This window comes from Oncorhynchus keta, chromosome 32 (assembly GCF_023373465.1).
Source record: "Oncorhynchus keta strain PuntledgeMale-10-30-2019 chromosome 32, Oket_V2, whole genome shotgun sequence".
Lineage (NCBI taxonomy): Eukaryota > Metazoa > Chordata > Actinopteri > Salmoniformes > Salmonidae > Oncorhynchus > Oncorhynchus keta.
Window position 1 is genome coordinate 6440440 of NC_068452.1, and position 25057 is coordinate 6465496.

The window sequence follows — 25057 nt, forward strand, 5'->3', positions numbered from 1 at the left end:
GGTCTACAGTAGCCTCAACAGCACTCTGTATGTTAGAACCATAGTCAGAGGACAGATAGTTTCCATCCTCCGCTGGGTACCCTGACTTCAATACAAAACCTAGGAGGCTCATGGTTCTCAACCCATTCCATAGACTTGCACAGTAATAATGACAACTTCTGGAGGATGTCCTCCAACCCATCAGAGCTCTTGCAGTACTAACTAATATCTTCTCCATCCAATCAAAGGATCAGAGAATGAATCTAGTACTGAAAGCATAAACTACTGCAGTGCATAAAATGGGGTGAGTAGTTGACTCAAAGAGAGAGAAAGACAATAGTTCTTCTTAGTTTACCTTTTACTTAGCTAATTTAGCCTAGTCAACATCCTGACTCAAACAGTGGAATGCTATTTATGTTAGCTTTTTGGCTAAGGCTATCCAACAATGCAACTCTTCCAAAGTCAAGGTAAGCTTTCGGTTTTGATTATTTATTGCCACCGGGGTTCACCGGTGTAACTGCTAAACCACTTGCTGTACATCAAATCAAATTGTATTTGTCGTATGTGCCTTACAAATAGTCTGGGTAGCCATTTGATTAGCTCTTCAGGAGTCCTATGGCTTGGGGGTAGAAGCTGTTAAGAAGCCTCTTGGACCTAGACAAGGGCGCTCCGGTACCGCTTGCCGTGCGGTAGCAGAGAAAACAGTCTATGACTAGGGTGGCTGGAGTCTTTTACGATTTTTAGGGCCTTCCTCTGACACCGCCTGGTATAGAGGTTCTGGATGGCAGGAAGCTTGGCCCTGGTGATGTACTGGGCCGTACGCACTACCCTCTGTAGTGCATTGCGGTTGGAGGCCGAGCAGTTGCAATACCAGGCAGTGATGCAACCCGTCAGGATGCTCTCTATGGTACAGCTGTAAAATCTATTGAGGATCTGAGGACCCATACCAAATCTTTTCAGTCTCCTGAGGGGAATAGACTTTGTCGTGCCCTCTTCACGACTGTCTTGGTGTGCTTGCACCATGTTAGTTTGTTGTTGATGTGGACGCCAAGGAACTTGAAAGCTCTCAGCTCTCCTGCTCCACTACAGCCCCGTTGATGAGAATGGGGGCGTGCTCTGTCCTCTTTTTCCTGTAGTCCACATCTCCTTTGTCTTGATCACGTTGAGGGAGAGGTTGTTGTCCTTGCACCACATGGTCACACTGTACAACATGATTGTACACATGGATTGGATTGTGAGTTGATTAACACGTTAGGTCTAGTTTGTTAACTATAACGTTAATATGGTGACAATGATGTAGGCTGTCTATTGGTTAGCGGTATGAAGGTTTGGCTTGAAGAGGTTTTTTAGCGCCTGGTCACAAACAGCTGTTGTGTTGTGCACTGAAGTCAACAAGCGAAGGGAAAAGGTGAGAGAAGGAGAGCGTGTACAGTAGATGTGAGAAGGAATTATACAATGAGCAAAGTGATGATGCTGTATGTGGCTGCTATGAAAGTCAAGTGTGTGTGGGGGTGATCAGGGTGTATTTATTCCGCCGATTCTGTTGCAAAATATTTCTTAAACGAACGCAAATGGAATGAAGTGGGGAGGGACCTACCTACATTTGTCCAAAAGAAACTATTGTTTAAGTTGCAAACTGTTTGGACTAATGATTACACCCCTTATCAGGTAGATGCAGGCAAGAGTGTGCACGGTGGTATTAAATTAGTCACTGTCTGCCGCATTAATTACTCAAATTTGTCTCTCCAACCTGTGCACCAACATCCTCTCCCTAATCTTGAACGGCACAAACAGCCACTGCCTCACACCCCTTTTTCTTCCCGACCTTCATTCCTCCCTCCTTCGTTGCTCAACCCCAGGTGGGTGGTTCCACTGACTCACCTCCCACACCTCCCCCTGCAGAGAGGCTGTCCTGGGATCACACTAGTAAGTGGAATACCCTCTGTAAGGACATTAAGGGCTCAGTACTGGGCTGGCAGCCTGGCACAGATCCAGAGTGCAGAGAGAGACAGAGAGAGAAAGACAGGAGAGAGAGAGAGAGAGAGAGAGAGAGAGGAAGAGAGAGCGGAGAGAGAGTCACATCAATACCAGCAATATATCTGTTTGAAATGGGACAGTGCTTTATCTCCCTCCACAGTAGTGGGGACAGCACAAGTGTTAGTATTTGTAAGCCACAGCAAATGCCTGCAATGAGTGCTTTACCTCTGTGTGTCTGTCTGCTGAAACACCTACCAATCTCCTCTATGCTCAGGTGTCTGCAGCAGTTGGGAAGTGGACACGGAGGTACTCTCTGGAGCGCATGTCCGCCTGCAAACCCAAAAAGATAGCAGAGGGGTTAACTTCTGCTGCCGTCAACACCACCAATTAGGCCTCTTGTCTTCCCACGGTCATAAAACTGCACACCTATGTATTCTGCAATATCTCACTGACAATGCAAGATCTCCGTGAATGTTTGAGTTATGACACTACACTTCTCAACTTAGGATCCCCTGTCCTCCCCCGCATAGGATTGGATAAAAGCAGCCTGAAACAAAAAAAACAACAAGAACCCATCACAAAGACTTGCTTCATCTCGACATGACAATGCCAACCATTCATCCATCAAATTGTTTAAAACTAATCTAGAACTGTTTATTTGATTTCCAACCTGCCTATGTTCTTGCTACGTGACTCAGTAAGAGTTGTGAATTGTGTGTGTATGAGATTTGTTTGTGCGTGTGTGGTTGTGCTGTAAGTGTATGTGTGTGTGTGTGTGTTTCTATGCGTATGTGTGTGTTTCTATGCGTATGTGTTTCTATGCGTATGTCTTTCTATACGTGTGTGTGTGTATGTATGTGTTTCTATGCGTATGTGTGTGTGTATGTATGTGTTTCTATGCGTATGTGTGTGTGTGTATGTGTTTCTATGCGTGTGTGTATATGTGTTTCTATGCGTGTGTGTGTGTGTGTATGTATATGTGTTTCTATGCGTATGTGTGCGTTTGTGTGTGTTTGTGCCTTAGCTGTAAGTCATGGATGGTATAAGGTAGATATGAGGATTTAGAATGAAAGGGGGTTTAGAATGTGTTTGGTAATGACTGTGTGGCCTTGGTAAAGCCCTAGTGTCAGTTACTTTAATGAGAACAGTCAGTGTGAATTCCACTGGGGATTTTACTTCTCTGTCTATCAATCAGCAAGGACGTGAGTCACTCCATTTGCAGCTGAAGTCCCTGAATTACCCAGCACCCGTATGAAAACATGTGTAAACACACGCTGGCACATAGACAGACAATGTGCGCACACACACAAAACACTTCACAACCTCGGAGAACACGCACTCCAGCAGATCTTAAAATACCCTTAAAAACTTCACATCACAAAAACACCATAAAAGACCCGTGTTAAACTTAGATACATGAGTCTGCTCCAGTAGCTGTCGGCGTGGCGCGGAGCAAGCAGAAATAACAGGTGGGTTCCAACTTACTCATTATCACAACTTCCCATAGCACTCAACGAAGCACAAGAGACAACACTCGGCTGATTTGTCATTGCTTTGGATGGGAGTGGGAGAGAAAGGAGGGAGCAAAAGAAAAGAAGAGAGAGAGAGAAAGAGAGAGAGAGAGAGAGAGAGATGTGGGTGATGCATTGGCGTGTGGTTGACAGAAGGAGAGGTAGAGGGTAGAAAAGGTAGTGCCAACCGAAATGAAGGGGTCTGATTGAAGCTTTGTCCACCAGTCTCCCGTTGTCACCCATGGAGCTCTTTCACTGGGAACAGGACTGGTAGGGTGTGGGTGCACAGGTGGACAACTGAGCCGTCACAGCATAGCTGTGGCACTTGGCAGGGGGCATTGGCGCCATTTCACACAAACATGTACATACGCATGCCTTCACGCACTCACATGCATGCAAACATGTTTACGCACACACATGCACATGCGACACGCACACACACGCGGCACGCACACACTCACTCTCTTTCTCTAACTCTGTGCCCTGGCCTCGTTCCACTGGCCTGAGGCACGGCTTTTTCTCTCCCCCTGCAGCCCTACAGCAGTTTGTCTGGCTACACTATCCCTCTCTTCATCTCTCTCCCTACAACCCTCTCCCTCTCTTTACTCCTCCAGCTGGACTGCGTTTCTGGTTCAAGCTGAAAATGTCAAACAGAAATAGATTAACATTTAGAAAACCTGAGGGCTTCAACGAGCAGCACCGTTTAATGTTGCAGTAGTATCACCTCCAACGACGGGAAGAAAGCATACTTGCAGAGTGAAATTATTTTTCTGCAATATTATTAATATGAACTATTTCTGCAATATTTCACACATATAACAAAATATTAATAACTGGTGATATTTGCTCAGAGATAAAATGCAAGTTGTGCGGAGTGTAGGCTAGTTCAAATCTTTGTAAGACAGTAGCTGGACACACGGTGCACTTGGGCATGATGCACCCAAGTAAATAGTCAACATTTTGAGTCACATCTCCGAGCCTTTGTCAAGAAATCTTACCATATACCCTGATCACCCGCTACAGTAGAACACATGGCATGCACTAAGCACACTAACCACCTTAAGTGAGATGCATTTGTCGCACTCAATCCCCATCCATGATAACACAGCAGGAAGAGGACAGAAGTTAGTGTGATGATTCTGCTGGTGTAATTTCTCATAGTTAGTGTCTAGCCTCTCTCCTGCATTGTGTGTTGTCATTTGTTTCCATAGAGGAGAGGAGATCAAATGTACTGGATACAAGACCTGGGTTCAAATACTATTTGAAATCATTTCAAAACTGGGCTTGATTGAGCTTGCCTGGCTCAATGGACCAATAGAATAGTCCAAGAAAATAATTCCCGCCCATCTGACACTCCAGGCAGGCTTCAAACAAACGCTCAAAGTATTTGATAGATTTCAAATAGTGTTTGAACCCAGGTCTGCAGTAGACTGAATGTGTTTGGATTTGAATCCAGGTCTGCATGTGTTTGGGTTTGGCCGATTAATTAGGGCCGATTTCAAGTTTTCATAACAATCGGAAATCTGTATTTTTGGGCGCCGAATTTGCCAATTTCTCTGCTTCTTTTTATACCTTTATTTAACCAGGCAAGTCAGTTAAGAACACGTTCTTATTTTCAATGACGGCCTAGGAACGGTGGGTTAACTGCCTGTTCAGGGGCAGAACGACAGATTTTCACCTTGTCAGCTCAGGGGATTCAATCTTGCAACCTTAGTTAACTAGTTCAACGGTATAATGACCTGCCTCTCTCTCGTTGCACTCCACAAGGAGACTGCCTGTTACGCGAATGCAGTAAGCCAAGGTAAGTTGCTAGCTAGCATTAAACTTATCTTATAAAAAACAATCAATCGATCATAAATCACTAGTTATAACTACACATGGTTGATGATATTACTAGTTTATCTAGCGTGTCCTGTGTTGAATATAATCGATGCAACACTGGTGGATGATTTAACAAAAGCGCATTTGCGAAAAAAGCACAATCGTTGGACGACTGTACCTAACCATAAACACCAATGCCTTTTTTTAAATCAATACACAGAAGTATATATTTTTAAACCTGCATATTTAGCTAAAAGAAATCAAGGTTAGCAGGCAATAATAACCAGGTGAAATTGTGTCACTTCTCTTGAGTTCATTGAACACAGAGTCAGGGTATATGCAACAGTTTGGGCAGCCTGGCTCATTGCGAACTAATTTCCCAGAATTTTACAAAATTATGACATAACATTGAAGGTTGTGCGATGTAACAAGAATATTTAGACTTAGGGATGCCACCCGTTAGATAAAATACCGAACCGTTCCGTATTTAGACTGAATGTATTTGGGTTTGAACACAGGTTTGCAATAGATTGAATGAGTTTGGGTTTGAAGCCAGGTCTCCAGTAGACTGAATGTATTTGGGTTTGAACACAGGTTTGCAATAGATTGAATGTGTTTGGGATTGAACCCAGGTCTCCAGTAGACTGAATGTATTTGGGTTTGAACACAGGTTTGCAATAGATTGAATGTGTTTGGGATTGAACCCAGGTCTCCAGTAGACTGAATGTATTTGGGTTCGAACCCATGTCTGCAGTACTGCATGTGTTTGGGTTTGAACCCAGGTCTCCAGTAAACTGAATGTATTTGGGTTTGAACACAGGTTTGCAATAGATTGAATGTGTTTGGGATTGAACCCAGGTCTCCAGTAGACTGAATGTATTTGGGTTCGAACCCATGTCTGCAGTACTGCATGTGTTTGGGTTTGAACTCAGGTCTCCAGTAAACAATGTATATGGGTTTGAATCCAGGCCTGCAGTAGCCTGAATGTGTTTGGGTTTGTTTTGGGTGGGTCTGTGTTGTTAATGTGTCAACAGACAGAAACACAAAGCTCTGTGGGGTTGAATTATTCAAAGGAGGGGATAGGGGAGAGATGGGGGGTGGGAGAGAGTGAGGAAAGGACAGCGAGAGATTGGAGGGGGGAGAGAAAGAGAAATGGAGAGAGACAGACAGATGCTGAGAAATGTGACAGACATGCACCCCCCCCACACACACACACACAAACATTAACAAAGGGAGTGAGAGATACACAATAGGCATGAGTTTCTGTAAGCAGTCTGTGTGTGTAGCTGCTGCGGCAGGAATAGAGCGACGCCCACAAAACACACAACACAGATTAAAGCCTTTCCTTTAAACAAACACAGAAGCCAGAGTCTCAGCGGGGACACCGGCACACAAAACTACCATCAGCATCCCTACCTCTGTCTACAAAGACCCACCACGGCCCACCGCTAACGCTACCTCCAACAATCGCTCACATTGAAAATCCATTTGTTACGGCAACCAGCTGGGGAGCAGCAGTGCTTTAGCATTTCCTGTTGATTCAGATGCAGAGCAGAGGAATGGATGAGTATCTTTGCTCAGGGCTCTCAGGGCTGCGGGAAACACAATGTTACAGGGCAGGTGTGATGAGCAGAGCAGATATACAGTTGAAGTCGGAAGTTTACATACACCGTAGCCAAATACATTTAAATTCAGTTTTTCACAATTCCTGACATTTAATCCTAGTAAAAATGCCTCGTTTTAGGACAGTTAGGATCACCACTTTATTTTGAAAATGTGAAATGTCAGAATAATAGCAGAGAGGGTGATTTATTTCAGCTTTTATTTCTTTCATCACATTCCCAGTGGTTCAGAAGTTTACATACACTCAATTATTATTTGGTAGCATTGCCTTTACATTGCTTAGCTTGGGTCAAATGTATCAGGTAGCCTTCTACAAGCTTCCCACAATAAGTTGTGTGAATTTTGGCCCATCCCTCCTGACAGAGCTGAGTCAGGTTTGTAGGCCTCCTTGCTCGTACACGCTTTTTCAGTTCTGCCCACAAATTTTCTATAGGATTGAGGTCAGGGATTTGTGATGGCCACTCCAATACATTGACTTTGTTGTCCTTAAGCAATTTTGCCAGAACTTTGGAATTATAATTGGGGTCATTGTCCATTTGGAATACCGATTTGCGACCAAGCTTTAACTTCCTGACTGATGTCTTGAGATGTTGTTTCAATATATCCACATAATTCTCCTACCTCTCCTGTCCTCTATTTTGTGAAGTGCACTAGTTCCTCCTGCAGCAAAGCCCCCCCACAACATGATGCTGCCACCCCTGTGCTTCACGGCTGGGAGGGTGTTCTTCGGCTTGCAAGTCCCCCCCCCTTTTCCTCCAAACATAACAATGGTTATTACGACCAAACAGTTCTATTTTTGTTTCATCAGACCAGAGAACATTTCTCCAAAAAGTATGATCTTTGTCCCCATGTGCAGTTGCAAACTGTAGTCTGGCTTTTTTTTAATGGTGGTTTTGGAACAGTGGCTTCTTCCTTGCTGAGCGACCTTTCAGGTTATGTCGATATAGGACTCGTTTTACTGTGGATATAGATACTTTTGTACCTGTTTCCTCCAGCATCTTCAAAAGGTCCTTTGCTGTTGTTCTGGGATTGATTTGCATAGTGTCCCATAGTGTTATACTTGCGTACTATTGTTTGTACAGATGAACGTGGTACCTTCAGGTGTTTGGAAACAATTCACCCCTTTGGGTACAATAAAGCTTTACCAAATTGAATTGATTACTACTACTAGCCCTAACTGATTGGCAATGGTCAGTACCACAAGACTGGTGCTGTTCATGAGCTGCAGTAATCAACTTCACTGGTGAGCCCTCCTAGTCCTTCCTCCCTAAAGGAAAAAGACCAAAGTAGTAGAGTAGACTGGTGTTATGGCTCTAGCATTGCTTCCTTGTTGTCCATGAACAACATCACGTCTTCCTGTCAGTATGGATTTCTGCTGTCCGGAGATCATTACCAGCCAAGCGGACGTGGACGTAGATACACACACAAGGCCGACACACACACACAGGGTCCACTGGGAGTGTGTGAATGGAGCGGAGGCCTGCCTGGCCTCCCTCATCATTAGGTAAAATGACTCCTACTGTCCATTAGCTTTGTTTGTGGCCTCATTAAGAAAGGCTAGGAAGAGGGGAGTGTGTGTGTGTGTGTGTGTCATTGACTCACAATTGTCAATCTTCCTCTCAGGGCTCTAAGAGTGTTTACTCATGGAAAAGGTTGAATGTCCTCAATGGGCTACGCTGTCTCAGGCTTCCTCAGCGACTGAGAAGAATATGTGTGAGTGACTGAGTGTATGAGCAAGTGACTGCGCATAATGATATCATACTGATATGAATGAGTGTATTTGTAGAGGGAGTCTATGCGAGTTTAAAAGTGTACATGAGCGTGAGTGGGTGAGATGGAGAGCCTCATCACGTTAGTGTAAAAGCGCTCGTTCCTCCTCACTCAACGCACTGTGCATACAGACTCTGCTGCAGTGCCTTGACTCTGCCTTCAGCCCTCTGCACCATCAACTCCTCACTGCAGACTCCAACCGCGACGTCGTCTTTCTCTTTCATCTCAAGCTCTCGCTCTTTTAACTGTAGAGATCAGACAGACTGAGGGATTTTCTTTCTCTCGGGTTGAACAGGTACAGTGAGGAGGGGAGGAGGAGAGGAAAGAGAGGAAGGCAGGAGAATAGAGGAGAGGAATGAAAAGAGGGGAGAAGATGAAAGAAAGTGGAAAGGACAGGAAAAGATAGGAGAAGAGGGATGGAAAAAGAGGCTAGGGGTTTAAGTTTACATTCTGAACAGGTGCCCACTGCAACCTAGTTCAAATGATTTTGCTACAGTATGATCCCCAACCCATCTCACATGAACTGTCTACATACCCAGGTTCTTAACCCAACCTGTCAACCCAAATCCCTACTTCCGATGCCCTAAAACACCTCATTAACGTACACGCTCCAATTTGTCCCTCTTCCTGAATGCATAAACGATGCCTGTGCCCTTATTTGGCAAACCTCCGCCACCTGTTCCTGTGTTTGCGTCCCAACAGCAAACCGCAATTAAACGCTGAGGAGCAGGAGCATATTGTTGTTTCCACAGCACGAGAAAACTTGGCAACCTGTCGCTGCTGGCTCTGTGCTATCATCAGTGTGTGTTTGTGTGTGTGTACGTGGTTGAGTGCTGGCTGGCAGCAATATGGCTTGTCAAGGGTCAACGTTGACGACCGTCTGGAGAGAGAGTGAGGTGTAGAGAGAGTGAGGTGTAGAGAGAGAGAGGTGTAGAGAGAGAGAGAAAGAGATAGGCAAAGACAGATAAGTGAGGTGAACCAAATAAAGTGGGGAATGAAAGATGAGGGAGAGAGTGGAAGAGAGGGAGAGAGAGAGATGATCTCTCTGCCAGTCCGCTTGCTCTCAGCGATGTCCAGGTCCAATGTTATTGGACGAACCCCCAGCACCCACTAAACACATTAGCACACTCACTGATGAAATGAACACACACACAGGAGGAGATGAGTTAGCCAAGACTACACTACTGCTGCAGCTCTCCTGGCAATATACTGAGAATAGAGGTGTGTGTGTGTGTGTGTGTGTGTGTGTGTGTGTGTGTGTGTGTGTGTGTGTGTGTGTGTGTGTGTGTGTGTGTGTTGACTGCAGTGGAGAAAAAGACACAGAGACAGAGAGGGGGTAGAGAGTGAGAAAGAGAGAATGAGAAAGCGAGAGAGAAAGTGAGTGAGTGAGTGAGCGAGCGAGCGTGTTTCTGTGCATGTGTGTGTGTGAGAGCACTGGGTGCAGTGCAGGGCTGGTTTTGACAGCAACCCAGTGTGTAATGCAGATGAGTTATGCTACCACACATATCTCTAAGGGAACAGCACAGTCTAGTGGCAGGAATGCAGAATAACACTAACAGACTGCAGGTGGAGATGAGCATCAAGTTAGAAAGACAGCCTGCCCACCCTCTTTTTGGCGTTTTAATGGCGCTGCCCATGCTACAACAGGATTTGTGGAAAGTGCGGCCTCTATCCCTCTCTGAGAGAAGCATTAGCAGACAGGTTAACTTGACATGGTGTCCCGTGTCCAGCAAGCCATTTTGATTTGCTCTGTTCCTCCCAGCCATTTGACAGGGTTGTTCTCAGTTGGCTTTCATTGATCAGACTGACTTCTAATCTGGTGACTGAATGGCTCTTTTCGTATGCGTGTGGGAATATGTTTGACTGTGTGTGTGTGTGTGTGTGTGTGTGTGTGTGTGTGTGTGTGTGTGTGTGTGTGTACCTGTCTGATAGGCTCTGGAACACGGTAGCGGCAGCATGAGTGTGTGAGGCGCAGGGCCGTGTCCAGGCTGATCTTGTGGCCCACTGAAACATACACTGGTTTGGTACTGCTGTCAGAACTACGCAGGGCCTAGAAAGAAAGAGGACGAAAAGGGATGGAGAGAGAGAGAGAGGAGAAACAGAGAGACAGACAGAGGAGAGGAGAGACTGTATGTTTAGAACTACTGATTACGCGTTTGTGTGCGATGCAGTGAACGTGCGCGTGAGTCTTACCTTCCCCAGCACTTTTCCTGAGTCGCTAGTCAGAGGGAAGCTCTCTCCTCCCTTCTGCAATGAGGCAATCTGAGGAGGAGTGGAGTCAGACCATCATTTATGCACACTACTACTGTCAGTCTGTTCGTCTGTCCGTCCGAGTCTGACTTTCTCTCTGTCTGTGCGCGTGTTTATTTTTCTTGCAATATCAAAGTATTTCTCTCTTCCATCTCCTCGTCTCTCTTTTCTTCGAGGGAAGGATGAGACCCTGACATGTTCTTCACAGCCATGTTCCTGTCTTTCTCACAAGGCAACATGCTAGTAGCTGTCCTGTTTCCTCCCTGGTAATGTATTATATTTACAAAAGTATGTAGACACCCCTTCATATTAGTGAATTTGCCTATTTCAGCCACACCCGTTGCTGACAGGTGTATAAAATCGAGCACACGGCCGTGCAACCTCCACATGGTAGAATGGCATTACTGAAGAGTTCACTGACTTTTAACATGGCACTGTCATAAAAAAAAGTCAGTTAGTCATATTTCTGCCCTGCTAGAGCTGCCCCGGTCAACTGAAAGGGCTGTTATTTTCAAGTGGACACGTCTAGGAGCAACAACGGCTCAGCCGCGAAGTGGTAGGCCACACAAGCTCACACACCTTTACACGCTGAAGCGTGTTATAGTTATAGAGGCTGTTATAGCAGCACAGGGGGACCAACTCCATATTAATGCCCTTGATTTTGGAATGAGATATTTGACAAGCAGATGTCCACATACTTTTGGTCATGTAGTGTAAATCTAATTTGAAGTGCATAGGATGGTCATCGGTACGTGAAAAACCACACAATCCCGTCTTCACTCGACCTTAAACTTGAAAGTAAAAAATCTGATATTTCACATATTGGATGATGCAGTGTTTATTTGAGAGAGGCTCTCAGATCCTGCAATCAGCTTGAGATACATTCAGATCAAAATGAACCATCCTCATCCCCGATGCCAAGTCTGATGCTGTAACAGGTGTCTCATTGGAGATGAGGACTTGGCTTTAAACTAACGAAAGCTTTGATGTCTTATCCATTTCACTATAACTAATTATAATACAGGACAGGAGGATACGCCAGGTGAGGGGCCAGGTAGGGCCCATCTGGTGGTATCTGGGAGAGCAGTGTGTCTGTCTGAGTCAGCCACCCTGGGCAGTAGGACATGCGACAGGCAAACCATCAATATCACAGTGGTTTGACTCAGTGCCAGAGAGGAAGAGGAGGAGAGAGGGGGAGAAAGAGTGCGTGAAGGGGTCTGGGAGAGAACTGGAAGAGGGAAAAATGATGATGGGATATTGAGAGACGGCAGTTGCAGAGAGGAGAGAGAGAAGGAGTGAAAGGAGCGAGAGAGAGACCTGGGAAATAGAGTGGAGCCATAGAAAGAGAAGTGAAAAAGAGAGACAGAGACAGGAATTTCATCCACAGAGCAGCAGGCAGGGGCAGCAGCTGCCATGTGAATGGAATTTTGCCCCCATCCATCGAGCTCATCTCATTCAACAGGCCTCAGTGAGTCACTCCCTGGCAATGCACACAATAGAACCACTGTTGCAGTGACGCATAACACACACATATGTACACATGCACACACAACGGGAGAAGACCTGTGGCATGGCCATACAAACCTTTAGCCCATAATAAGACGCAGGGGGTAACAGGAACACCGAAATGTGATGTCACCGTGACAACAGAGGCTCCATGATCACAGGAACTTCTAAAAACGCCTTCATGTTTAAATCCCATGAACAATTCACGTAAATTGTATTGCGATGTTTAAATTGACAATTTACTGGGATTTGAATTGGGCGTCAGCGCAATGTTACGAAACCCTCGAACAAAACGAAACCCCCAGCGACACATTGGTTGTCCTTGCGTATCTTTGACGTCTCCCTTCACTCTGGACGTATGAACACAGATTCCCCTAATCTAATTTCGGGTGAGAGCAGTTGGAGGAACAAATATGACTCATGTTGCATCGATGTGATTAATGAGCAAAAACAACTACACACATGGCAGTTTAACGCTACGCTTGTATATTGAAGTCAGAGAGGTCACATCTATCATTCTACAATCCGCAGTGAGTCATCATTTGAAAACAGAGCCTGACGCCACTACCAAAGTCAAGATAAGAGGTGTTCTAATGTTTCATTTAAAATAACTGGAGCGTCGCTAGCGAAAAGCCAGAGGGAAATGTATCTGAACTGCTAAAAGCTACCTGATACCTTAATGAAAGACTAGCTAAGAGCCAACACTTTGGCTAACAGTAGCTAACTGACAGATACTGTATCAGTTTGCTCCGAAAGCCAATGCAATCCACACCGTGGCTACAGTAGTTCGGTTAGTGAGGCTTATGCTATCGCTATCGTCTGTGAGACGCTACGTGTCGCCCGAGAGAGATCTAATTAACTTGGGAGTCGCTACCGGTTTCTCTGGTCATAAACAGTGGAAACTTAATCTGAGTCTAAACATGACAGCCGTTAGAGCTAAAGCAGAGCTGAGGGACATCAACTGTTTTTCACAAATTGTTGTGTAAGATTAGTGCGCTACGCTAACATAGATGTGCGTCGTGGGCTCGGTTTGAGCTGCGGTTATTGGATGGTAATTGAGTTTTTAGGTTGTGGAGCCGTTTGGCAGTTGATTTTTGGTGGCGTGTGTTCAGGGTACTAGCTAAACTACCATGGCCTTTTAAGATGCAAATCTGTTAGCATTGTGGTCACATTAGTCATGTCTGTCTGTCTGTCTGTCTTTCAAAATCAGAAGAGAGTGAATCCCTTACCTCTCTCATTACTATCACCTCTCCATCAGTCATTACAGACACCAAACCATCCCACTATATCACTGCTCTGATGCAAGCCTGAAGCATGCAATTAATTTCCTTAAAAATGAAATTATTTATAATTTTGGATTGGAATTTTCCGCAACGAAACAAATTGCTTTAAAAAATATATATAAACTCAGCAAAAGTTGCTTTTTCAGGACCCCGTCTTTCAAAGATGATTCCTAAAAATCCAAATAACTTAATAGATCTTCATTGTAAAGGGTTTAAACACTGTTTCCCATGCTTGTTCAACCATAAACATTTAATGGACATGCACTTGTGGAACGGTCGTTAAAACACTAACAGCTAACAGACGGTAGGCAATTAAGGTCACAGTAATGAAAACTTAGGACACTAAAGAAACCTTTCTACTGACTCTGAAAAACACCAAAAGAAAGATGCCCAGGGTCCCTGCTCATCTGCGTGAATGTGCCTTAGGCATGCTGCAAGGAGGCATGAGGACTGCAGATGTGGCCAGGGCAATACATTGCAATGTCTGTACTGTGAGACGCCTACGACAGTGCTACAGGGAGACGGGACGGACAGCTGATCGTCCTCGCAGTGGCAGACATCCGAACATCACACCTGCGGGACAGGTACAGGATGGCAACAATAACTGCCCGAGTTACACCAGGAACACACAATCCCTCCATCAGTGCTCAGACTGTCCGCAATAGGCTGAGAGAGGCTGGACTGAGGGCTTGTAGGCCTGTTGTAAGGCAGGTCCTCACCAGACATCACCGGCAACAACGTCGCCTATGGGCACAAACCCACCATAGCTGGACCAGACAGGACTGGCAAAAAGTGCTCTTCACTGATAAGTCAAGGTTTTGTCTCACTAGGGGTGATGGTCGGATTAGCGTTTATTGTCAAAGGAATGAGCGTTACACAGAGGCCTGTACACTGGAGTGGGATCGATTTGGAGGTGGAGGGTCCGTCATGGTCTGGGGTGGTGTGTCACAGCATCATCAAACTGAGCTTGATGTCATTGCAGCCAATCTCAACGCTGTGCGTTACAGGGAAGACACCCTCCTCCCTCATGTGGTACCCTTCCTGCAGGCTCATCCTGACATGCGTGACAATGTGACAATGCCACCAGCCATACTGCTCGTTCTGTGAGTGATTTCCTGCAAGACAGGAATGTCAGTGTTCTGCCATGGCCAGCGAAGACTTAATCCCATTGAGCACGTCTGGGACCTCTTGGATCGGAGGGTGAGGGCTAGGGCCATTCCCCCCAGGAATGTCCGGGAACTTGCAGGTGCCTTGGTGGAAGAGTGGGGTAACATCTCACAGCAAGAACTGTCAAATCTGGTGCAGTCCATGAAGAGGAGATGCACTGCAATACTTAATGCAGCTGGTGGCCACACCAGATACTGACTGTTCCTTTTTATTTTGATCCCCCCCTTTGTTCAGGAACACATTTTTCAATTTCTGTTAGTCACGTGTCTGTGGAACTTGTTCAGTTTATGTCTCAGTTGTTGAATCTTGCTATGTTCACACAAATATTCACACGTTAAGTTTGCTGAAAATAAACGCAGTTGACAGTGAGAGGATGTTTCTTTTTTTGATGAGTTTATATACTGTATTTTACCAGAGACTCCTCCCACCAGTATTCTCTTCAATAAGAGCTGGTTTACGGTTTTCACCAACAGGTTTTTGTTTTTGCTCGACTTGTATAATACAGTTCAGGCCACAGATACACTGGGGAGAGAAACATCCCACAATAAAATATTACAATAGATCCAGGCAAGAAAACACACTACCTTAAAACATTTATCACAATAGAATGATGAATAATGCATTGTGCTCTCTGTACTCCAATTTCAACACAGCTACAGTATGACTAAGTGTGACAAATAGAGCACAAAGGTAGACAAGAGCCCACATGAATGATTCATGAATATTAAATTAACACTATAAAACTGTAGGTAGGCCTGTAATTATTTTGTATCAATGTATCAAAAATGTTGTTTGATACAGTCACAAGAAAAGGGACCACACCACCGAGGATGGTATGTGAAGTCTGTCAACAACAGAAGAGGAGAGGAAAAGCTTGACAAAAGCTTGATATTGGAGGTCAGACATTTTCTCAAATGCAGACCTACTGTAGGTAGGCTACAGTTTAGTAGTCCAAAGTCAGTTGAGATCTCATTTGAGTGCTATCCATCAGAATGTGTTAACCAGTTGTTATTGTAAAAACAAAATAACAAATTATAACTAGCGACACTCCGCCCTTACAGGCATTAAATCATTGGAAATGAGTCATTTGATTCAATGCAATCTCCCCCCCTCAAAAATGTGTTTGATTCAATGCAATCTCCCCCCCTCAAAAATGTGTTTATCTGTTCATCATTTTGGTCTCTACCAGTGTGAAATGTGAGCGGTAGAGCTCTCACCTGTGACTGGTGTTTCTCGTTCTTCTCCACACCCTGCACCTGCAGGAGGTTCTTGGCCACACCTATACAGGGAAGCCCTGACAGAACTCCCAGGTGACACGCCAGGCCAAACTCTGGAAAAAAGACAACCCCATATGTATAGTAGGGGACATGACTGTCACAATTAGCTGAAGTCTGAATTGTTATGCAAGTATGTAACATGCTACTGTTAGTAGTAAATAGTCAATGCTATTAGTAGACAGTATGTCGCCTGAGAATCCAGTCTCGCTCTCAGTTCGAATCAATCTTAATTTGAGACCGAGATCGTCTGTTCCACTACTCACCTCTGTAGTGGAACAGACCATTCCCATCCACCAAGACCACCTGTTGGGGACAGATAAAGAGGCAACGGGTGAGAGATGGGCAAGTACAGAAAGAGGCAACGGGTGAGAGATGGGCAAGTACAGAAAGAGGCAGGTGAGAGATGGGCAAGTACAGAAAGAGGCAACGGGTGAGAGATGGGCAAGTACAGAAAGAGGCAACGGGTGAGAGATGGGCAAGAACAGAAAGAGGCAACGGGTGAGAGATGGGCAAGAACAGAAAGAGGCAACGGGTGAGAGATGGGCAAGAACAGAAAGAGGCAACAGAAAGAGGCAACTGGTGAGAGATGAGGCAGATGGGCAAGATGGGCACAGAAAGAGGCAATGGAAAGTGAGAGATGGGCAAGTACAGAAAGAGGCAATGGGTGAGAGATGGGCAAGAACAGAAAGAGGCAACGGGTGAGAGATGGGCAAGAACAGAAAGAGGCAACGGGTGAGAGATGGGCAAGTACAGAAAGAGGCAACGGGTGAGAGATGGGCAAGTACAGAAAGAGGCAACAAGGGTAGAGATGATGAGAGATGGGCAAGAACAGAAAGAGGCAACGGGTGAGAGATGGGCAAGTACAGAAAGAGGCAACGGGTGAGAGATGGGCAAGTACAGAAAGAGGCAACGGGTGAGAGATGGGCAAGAACAGAAAGAGGCAACGGGTGAGAGATGGGCAAGTACAGAAAGAGGCAACGGGTGAGAGATGGGCAAGTACAGAAAGAGGCAACGGGTGAGAGATGGGCAAGAACAGAAAGAGGCAACGGGTGAGAGATGGGCAAGTACAGAAAGAGGCAACGGGTGAGAGATGGGCAAGTACAGAAAGAGGCAACGGGTGAGAGATGGGCAAGTACAGAAAAAGGCAACGGGTGAGAGATGGGCAAGTCTCAAAGCAGCTCTGCTGTCCCTTGTACTTATACAGCATGAGGTCTTTCTACAGGCTAACAAAAGAAGAGTTTTTACAAGATTTTGTTGGATGGATGTATTGAATGTTTTGAACTGTGCCAACAGCCCTTTCACTGATTTCTTACAGTGCCAAGGTGGTTGTACAGGCATACTTCTGCTGTGAATCATAAGTCATGTAGAAAGAATTTGAGGAGCTGTACATAAAGCAGCAGGGAATGGTCTGTCAGTGTCCATTGGTAAATGTCAGTGATAAATCCACGAGGGCAACGTGCATGTGTTAGGCAGATGTGTTTTGTGTGGGAGGGGTGTGGACAGGGACCCGACTTGAGGTGGGAGTGAGTGATTTGTGTGGGCTGTGACTAACACAGGAGAGTGGAAAGGTATGGATGATACAGAGCTGACTTATGGACACACATAGTGGGAGAGGAAGATAGAGGGTATTGGATAGCTGAAAAGGCATTAACACACAGAGATGTATCGCCCTGAGGTGAACAGTTAAACAGTTGGACACAGCAAACCGACAACATCAATGAAACTGTACTAACCTTAAGTCTCAACAGAAGTCAGACAGTTTAAGACTTGTCAGAGTGACATTTAGTTTCAACTAAATTGAGACAGTAGGGTTATCTGACTATAACAGCAACTAAGTCAGTTAAACTGTAACATCTCCAATGCCAAAGTGGCCAGACCCTGACCTGAGGTAGCAGGCTGGGCTGGGTCGTCTCCAGGCGCTGCAGGGCCTCCAGCAGATAGGGGGTCTCCCTGAAGGCCAGGAACCCTGAGATGTAGGGGGCGGTCAGGGTCACCATCTGACTGTCCTCATACAGCAGCTGGTAGTGGACACAGGGAACAGACAGCAGAGAACACCGGTATAAACGTATGCCTGTGTTATATCTAATACAGTGCCTTCAGAAAGTATTCATCCTCAACTCATTCCACATTTTGTGGTGTTACAGCCGGAATTCAAAATAGATTAAATATATATATATTTTCTATCACCCATTTACACACAATGCCCCATAATGACAAATTGAAAACATGTGATTAGAAATGTTTGCAAATGTATTTAATATGAAGTACAGAAATATCTAATTTCCTTAAGTATTCACACCCAAGACTTTGTAGAAGCACCTTTGGCAGCGATTACAGCTGTGAGTCTTTCTGGGTAAGTCTCTAAGAGCTTTCCACACCTGGATTGTGCAACATTTGCCCATTACTCTTTAAAAAAGGATTCAAGCTCTGTTAAATTGTTGATCATTGCTAGACAACCATTTGCAGGTCTTGCCATAGATTTTCAAGCAGATTTAAGTTTAAAATTGTAACTCGTTCACTCAGGAACAATCATTGCCTCCTTGGTAAGCAACTCCAGTGTAGATTTGGCCATGTGTTTTAGGTTATTGTCCTGCTGACAGATGAATTAATCTCCCAGTGTCTGGTGGAAGGCAGACTGAACCAGGTTTTCCTCTTGGATTGTGTCTGTGTTTGGCTCCACTCCATTTATTTTGTATCCTGAAAAACTCCCCAGTCCTTAACAATTACAAGCATAGACATAACACGATGCAGCCACCATTATGCTTGAAAATAGACCTGACTGCCCTCGACCAGCGCAAAAACATCCTGTGGTGGACTGCAATAGCATCGAATAGTCCCCGCGATATGCAACTGTTCAGGGAAGTCAGGAACCAATACACGCAGTCAGTCAGGAAAGCAAAGGCCAGCTTTTACAAGCAGAAATTTGCATCCTGTAGCTCTAACTCCAAAAAGTTCTGGGACACTGTAAAGTCCATGGAGAACAAGAGCACCACCAGGTACATCTGGAATGCATTTCAATTAACAGGTGTGCCTTGTAAAAAAGTTAATTTGTGGAATTTCTTTCCTTAAATGTGTTTGAGACAATCAGATCTGTTGTGACAAGGTATGGTGGTATACAGAATATAGCACTATTTGGTAAAAGACCAAGTCCATATAATGGCAAGAACAGTTCAAATAAGCAAAGAGAAACAACTTTCCATCATTACTTTAAGACATGAAGGTCAGTCAATACGGTCGCAAAAACCATCAAGCGCTATGATGAAACTGGCTCTCATGAGGACCGCCACAGGAAAGGAAGACCCAGAGTTACCTCTGCTGCAGAGGATAAGTTCATTACAGTTACCACCAGCCTCAGAAATTGCAGACCAAATAAATGCTTCACAGAGTTTAAGTAACAGATACATCTCAACATCAACTGTTCAGAGGAGACTGCGTGAATCAGGCCTTCATGGTCGAATTGCTGAAACCACTACTAAAGGATACCAATAAGAAGAAGAGACTAGCTGGGGCCAAGAAACAAGATCAATGGACATTAGACCGGTGGAAATCTATCCTTTGGTCTGATGAATCCAAATCTGATATTTTTGGTTCCAACCACCCTGTCTTGATGATCTCTGCATGTGTGGCTCCCACCGTGAAGCATGCAGGAGGAGGTCTGATGGTGCTTTGCTGGTGACACTGTCAGTGATTTATTTAGAATTCAAGGCACACTTAACCAGCATGGCTACCACAGCATTCTGCAGCGATAAGCCATCCCATCTGCATTGCGCTTAGTGGGACTATCATTTGTTTTTCAACAAGACAGTGACCCAAAACACACCTCCAGGCTGTGTAAGGGCTATTTGACCAAGAAGGAGAGTGATGGAGTGCTGCATCAAATGACCAGGCCTCCACAATCACCCAACCTCAACCCAGTTGAGATGGTTTGGGATGATTTGGACCGCAGAGTGAAAGAAAAGCAGTCAACACGTGCTCAGCATATGTGGGAAATCCTTCAAAACTATTAGAAAAGCATTTCTCATGAAGCTGGTTGAGAGAATGCCAAGAGTGTGCAAAGCTGTCATTAAGGCATACTTTGAAGAAACTAAAATCTAAAATATATTTTGATTGGTTTAACACTTGTATGTGTTATTTCATAGTTTAAAAAAAATATATAGATTTTTTCTCTCCAATTTCGTGGTATCCAATTGGTGGTAGTTACAGTCTTGTCCCATCGCTACAACTCCCATACGGACTCGGGAGACGCGAAGGTCGAGAGCCATGCGTCCTCCGAAACACAATCCAACGAAGCCGCACTGCTTCTTGACACAATGCACATCCAACCCGGAAGCGAGCCACACCAATGTGTCAGAGGAAACACTGTACACCTGGCGACCTGGTCAGCATGCACTGCGCCTGGCCCGCGCGATGAGACAAGGATATCCCTTCCGGCCAAATCCTGCCTTACCCGGACGACGCTGGGCCAATTGTGCGCCGCCCCACGGGGCTCCCAGTCGCGGCCGGCTACGACGCCTGGAATCTCAGGTGGCACAGCTAGCACTACGATGCAGTGCCTTAGACCACTGCGCCACCCAGGAGGCCCGTTATTTCATAGTTTTGATGTCTTCACTATTATTCTACAATGTAGAAAATAGAAACAATTAAGAAAAACCCTTGAATAAGTAGGTGTGTCCAAACTTTTTGACTGGTACTATATAAACAAAGAAAGAGAAACTCTTGTGCACAGCAGTGTGTCTAGGTCCAGGTGCTGGATTTGTCAGAAACAAGCATTAAAAAACAAGAGTATATACAGTACTGCACTCTGAAAAAAGACAGGTGGCTGACCTTGACTTAAGTGCTTACGATCATGTCACTGCAAATATGAAAAATAAATAAGCACTGAAGTCAGGCTCGGTCACCTGTCGTTTTCAGTGTGCGGGTTTTCCTTTTTTAAAATATAAATATGTAATTTCCCAGAACTATCCCTTTAAAGGCGTACTGATTCTGGTACAAAACATAACGGCTCAGGTCTTTTACTCTTGAGAGTAAGAGACCTGAGTCTGTGTTTAGATGTCAATACTGTACTGCATACTCGTTGTTAAAAGGAGATGTGATTGATCAAATGTTATTTCCCTCTTTTGCATGTGTGGTCTTTCTAGATTTCTCTGAGAGCCTTTTGTTTAACCCAGAATATCTTTCCACTGACCTGCACAACTCTCGCTACAGTGTAGCTGGCTTACCCATGTAAGCCAAACCAGGCAACTATGCTGATCATGAGGTTCAATAAACCTCTCTACATTTTTTTTTAGAAAAGGATAGAAGGACTGCAAAATGGATGAATTCACTCTCAGAAATCTTAGTTTGCCACTGAAAAACTATCTGGGCATTTTGACAAAGTTGGCTCCAAAGTTCCATTTTTTGTTAATCATTGAACAGAGATCTTATACCTTGGTCCCTTGCGATGGATCCACTGGAGCTGACAGTATCTACCTGAAGTCGATGACAAGGTCTTTGGGATTTTGCGACTTATTTTTTTTATTAAAAAGAAAATCTAGTGTGCAAGTCAACCAAAAGATTTATACAGGCTCCTGAGTTATGGATTTTATTTTTTATTTTTTTAAATTAGGCATTTTAATTGACTTGGTAATGCAATAAATAATACATAGATTTATTGATTTGCTGTATTTATGTCCCCAGGGATGACATGTGGAGAGAGTTAGTCTGTGTTGTTTTTGGTTCATTCTTGAATTACGGTGGCTTTTGGGCATGGGGTTGATATTGAGCCTTGGCTTAAAAAAGGCGGGCTGCAGTCCGGGCTGCCAGTTGCCCATCCTTGCTCTACACCTTAATAAGCATCTCAACAGTGGGTGGGCTTGATAAAATTCCATTATATAATTTGTGCAAACAATCCTTCAGAAACACACAGAGGATACACTTCTTAAAAATTTATTCAGAGAACAAAATACTCATATTGATATAAACTCAGCAAAAAAGAAACGCCCTCACACTGTCAACTGCGTTTATTTTCAGCAAACTTAACATGTGTAAATATTTGTATGAACATAACAAGATTCAGCAACTGAGACATAAACTGAACAAGTTCCACAGACATGTGGCTAATAATGTGTCCCTGAACAAAGGGGGTCATGTCAGGATGAGCCTGCAGGAAGGGTACCACATGAGGGAGGAGGATGTCTTCCCTGTAACGCACAGCGTTGAGATTGCCTGCATCAAGCTCAGTCCGATGATGCTGTGACACACCGCCCCAGACCATGACGGACCCTCCACCTCCAAATCTATCCTGCTCCAGTGTAAAGGTCTCGGTGTAACGCTCATTCCTTCGGCAATGAACGCGAATCCGACCATCACCCCTGGTGAAACAAAACCGCGACTCAGTGAAGAAGCACTTTTTGCCAGTCCTGTCTGGTCCAGCGAAGGTGGGTTTGTGCCCATAGGCGACGTTGTTGCCGATGATGTCTGGTGAGGAACTGCCTTACAACAGGCCTACAAGCCCTCAGTCTAGCCTCTCTCAGCCTATTGCGGACAGTCTGAGCACTGATGGAGGGATTGTGTGTTCCTGGTGTAACTCGGGCAGTTGTTGTTGTCATCCTGTACCTGTCCTGCAGGTGTGATGTTCGGATGTACCGATCCTGTGCAGGTGTTTTTACATGTGGTCATGCTGTTCGTCCTGTCTCCCTTTAGCAATGTCTTAGGCATCTCACAGTACAGACATTGCAATTTATTGCCCTGGCCACATCTGCAGCCCTCATGCCTCCTTGCAGCATGCCTAAGGCACGTTCACGCAGATGAGCAGGGACTCTGGGCATCTTTCTTTTGGTGTTTTTCAGAGTCCGTAGAAAGGCCTCTTTAGTGTCCTACGTTTTCATAATTGTGACATTAATTGCCTACCATCTGTAAACTGTTAGTGTCTTAACGACCGTCCCACAGGTGCATGTTCATTAAATGTTTATGGTTGAACAAGCATGGGAAACAGTGTTTAAACCCTTTACAATGAAGATCTATGAAGTTATTTGGATTTTTACAAATTATCATTGAAAGACCGGGTACTGAAAAAGGGACGTTTCTTTTTTTGCTGAGTTTACTTTCAAAGATTCAAGAAAGTAGGTGTGGTAGGAGCAATGTTTGAGGATAAAGAACTCATGAAAAGCCTTGTGGAAGCGAGGTAGGACAAGGTGCTCACAGAACCTGCATGGGGTGGGGGAGTCTTGCTGGTGCATTATATTAGATTGCCTTTAGTTTACAGTGCTCATTGGACCACAGCTGGTATACACATTTTGCTCTTTCTCCCTCGCCAGTCATTTGTTCCAGTTTTTAGATCAAGTTTATCGGAGGATATACATTTCTTACAGCGGCTCGGAAATATAATGTTTTATGGTATTATGGTTTACCATGAAATTGTAGAGTTCAATCTATACTATGATGAGCTTTGTGATAAATAATTTGGCCGAGATATTCATTATTACAGATTGCTCCGTTCAGCTGACCTATGGTTGATTCGCTCTGATTTTGTTTTCGGGTCTCCACGTCCAACTATGCCAAACATCGTACACATTCATGGCTTCTACTGTAAGCCTGCTCAACCGCTCTCAAAAGAGCTAGAAGAGTTTGTTCAGAGCTCTGGAGAACATGGGGTCATTATAATGTAGTTAGGATCCTTAGTCAGTCTAACAAGGGATTTATCCACTGAAATTGCTTCTGCCTTTTCCCAACGCCTCAGAAAGTCATGTGGGGACATGTTAGTGACAAGCCCTCCATTTTGGGTAACAATACCCTCCTGGTAAAATGGCTGGCTCAGTCTGACCTCCTTGGTCATGACAAGATCAGAGCATTTGTGTCACGTGGGGTTACAAATGTTGTCAAGGAGGCCATTTACCATGGTGTTGGGTTTGCCACTGTTCCAAGACCAATTTGACAATCTTCTCCAGCTGGAAGAAGGAGGAGGAGCCAAGGTTTTAGACATTGGCAGTTTCAATAGAGGGATCTTTCTTCAGGGCTTGCAGGAAGTTCTCCACAATGGAGCCTACAAGTTCAACATGGAGAAGCTCTCCAGACCATTCCATGAAGCCACTGGACAGGGCCGTCTACTGGATCGAGTTCGTCATGAGACACAAAGAGGCTGCTGACTTGCGCTCAGAGTCCCAGAGGATGCCATGATACAGCTACCACTCAGTGGATGTCATCACCACATTGTTGGCAATGGTGCTCCTCTTCCTCTTGCCTAATGCAGCTATAGTAAAATACTGTTGCTGCAGGTTGTGTTGAAAAATACAAATGTTTCATCATACTGTACTCATAAGTAAAAGTTATTATTTCTGAGAGCTTCAAGTGTTTGTGATTAACTTGTTGGGAAATATGTATCACACAAGTGTATTTTTTGTTTAATAAATTGTGTTGATTTATTTCACATTGTTCTATCAAGTCAATTTTATTTGATTGAGGAGTTGGTGTACTCCTACTAAAATGCCCGCCATTGTCAGAATTTGTATTTAGTATCTTCTATGTTAATTGTCATGTGAATGTCACACAAATGACTATAATTCAGAATATTACTCAAATATTCATCCTTGGATATTCAAAACTATTTTAAACTTCAAGTAGCCAATTTGTAAAAATTCATTGTGGCTTGGCTATTCTGAAATTGTATGGGCTTATGATGCAAAAACCACTGTGTTGTGAATAAATCCAATAAAATCCAATGGGAGAGACTCGGGGTAAATTATTGTGTCTGCACTGACTGGGGAACATTTAATTAGCCGTACTATAATAACATTACAACTAAATTGGTCCATGTATCAACAAAACAAGCTGGCAAATATCATTAATTATGATGGGTTGTGTTTCAGAATGTGTTGACAGCCCTTGATGGAGAATTAGGGTCGGGTCCAATAGAGGG

At 44.5% G+C, this 25057-nt stretch overlaps 1 protein-coding gene across 3 annotated transcripts in view; it reads right to left on the minus strand.

Annotated features, from left to right (window-relative positions):
* Window positions 1-1563: 1563 nt before the first annotated feature.
* The window catches only part of LOC118364941 (endonuclease V-like), a 29494-nt gene continuing 6000 nt past the window's right edge, over window positions 1564-25057 (minus strand). Inside the window, exons 3-9 of one of the 3 annotated variants that reach the window (XM_052490566.1) lie at window positions 18048-18182; window positions 16428-16467; window positions 16105-16217; window positions 10875-10943; window positions 10603-10731; window positions 2182-2286; window positions 1564-1959 (exon numbers count right to left, since the gene is read on the minus strand). In XM_052490566.1, coding sequence (XP_052346526.1) covers window positions 2227-2286; window positions 10603-10731; window positions 10875-10943; window positions 16105-16217; window positions 16428-16467; window positions 18048-18182 — 546 coding nt within the window. In that variant the 3' untranslated portion in view covers window positions 1564-1959; window positions 2182-2226. Of the gene's footprint in view, window positions 1960-2181; window positions 2287-2382; window positions 2504-10602; window positions 10732-10874; window positions 10944-16104; window positions 16218-16427; window positions 16468-18047; window positions 18183-25057 lie in introns of those variants that run through there. The other 2 variants (XM_052490567.1, XR_004821690.2) reach the window with 2 other exon arrangements.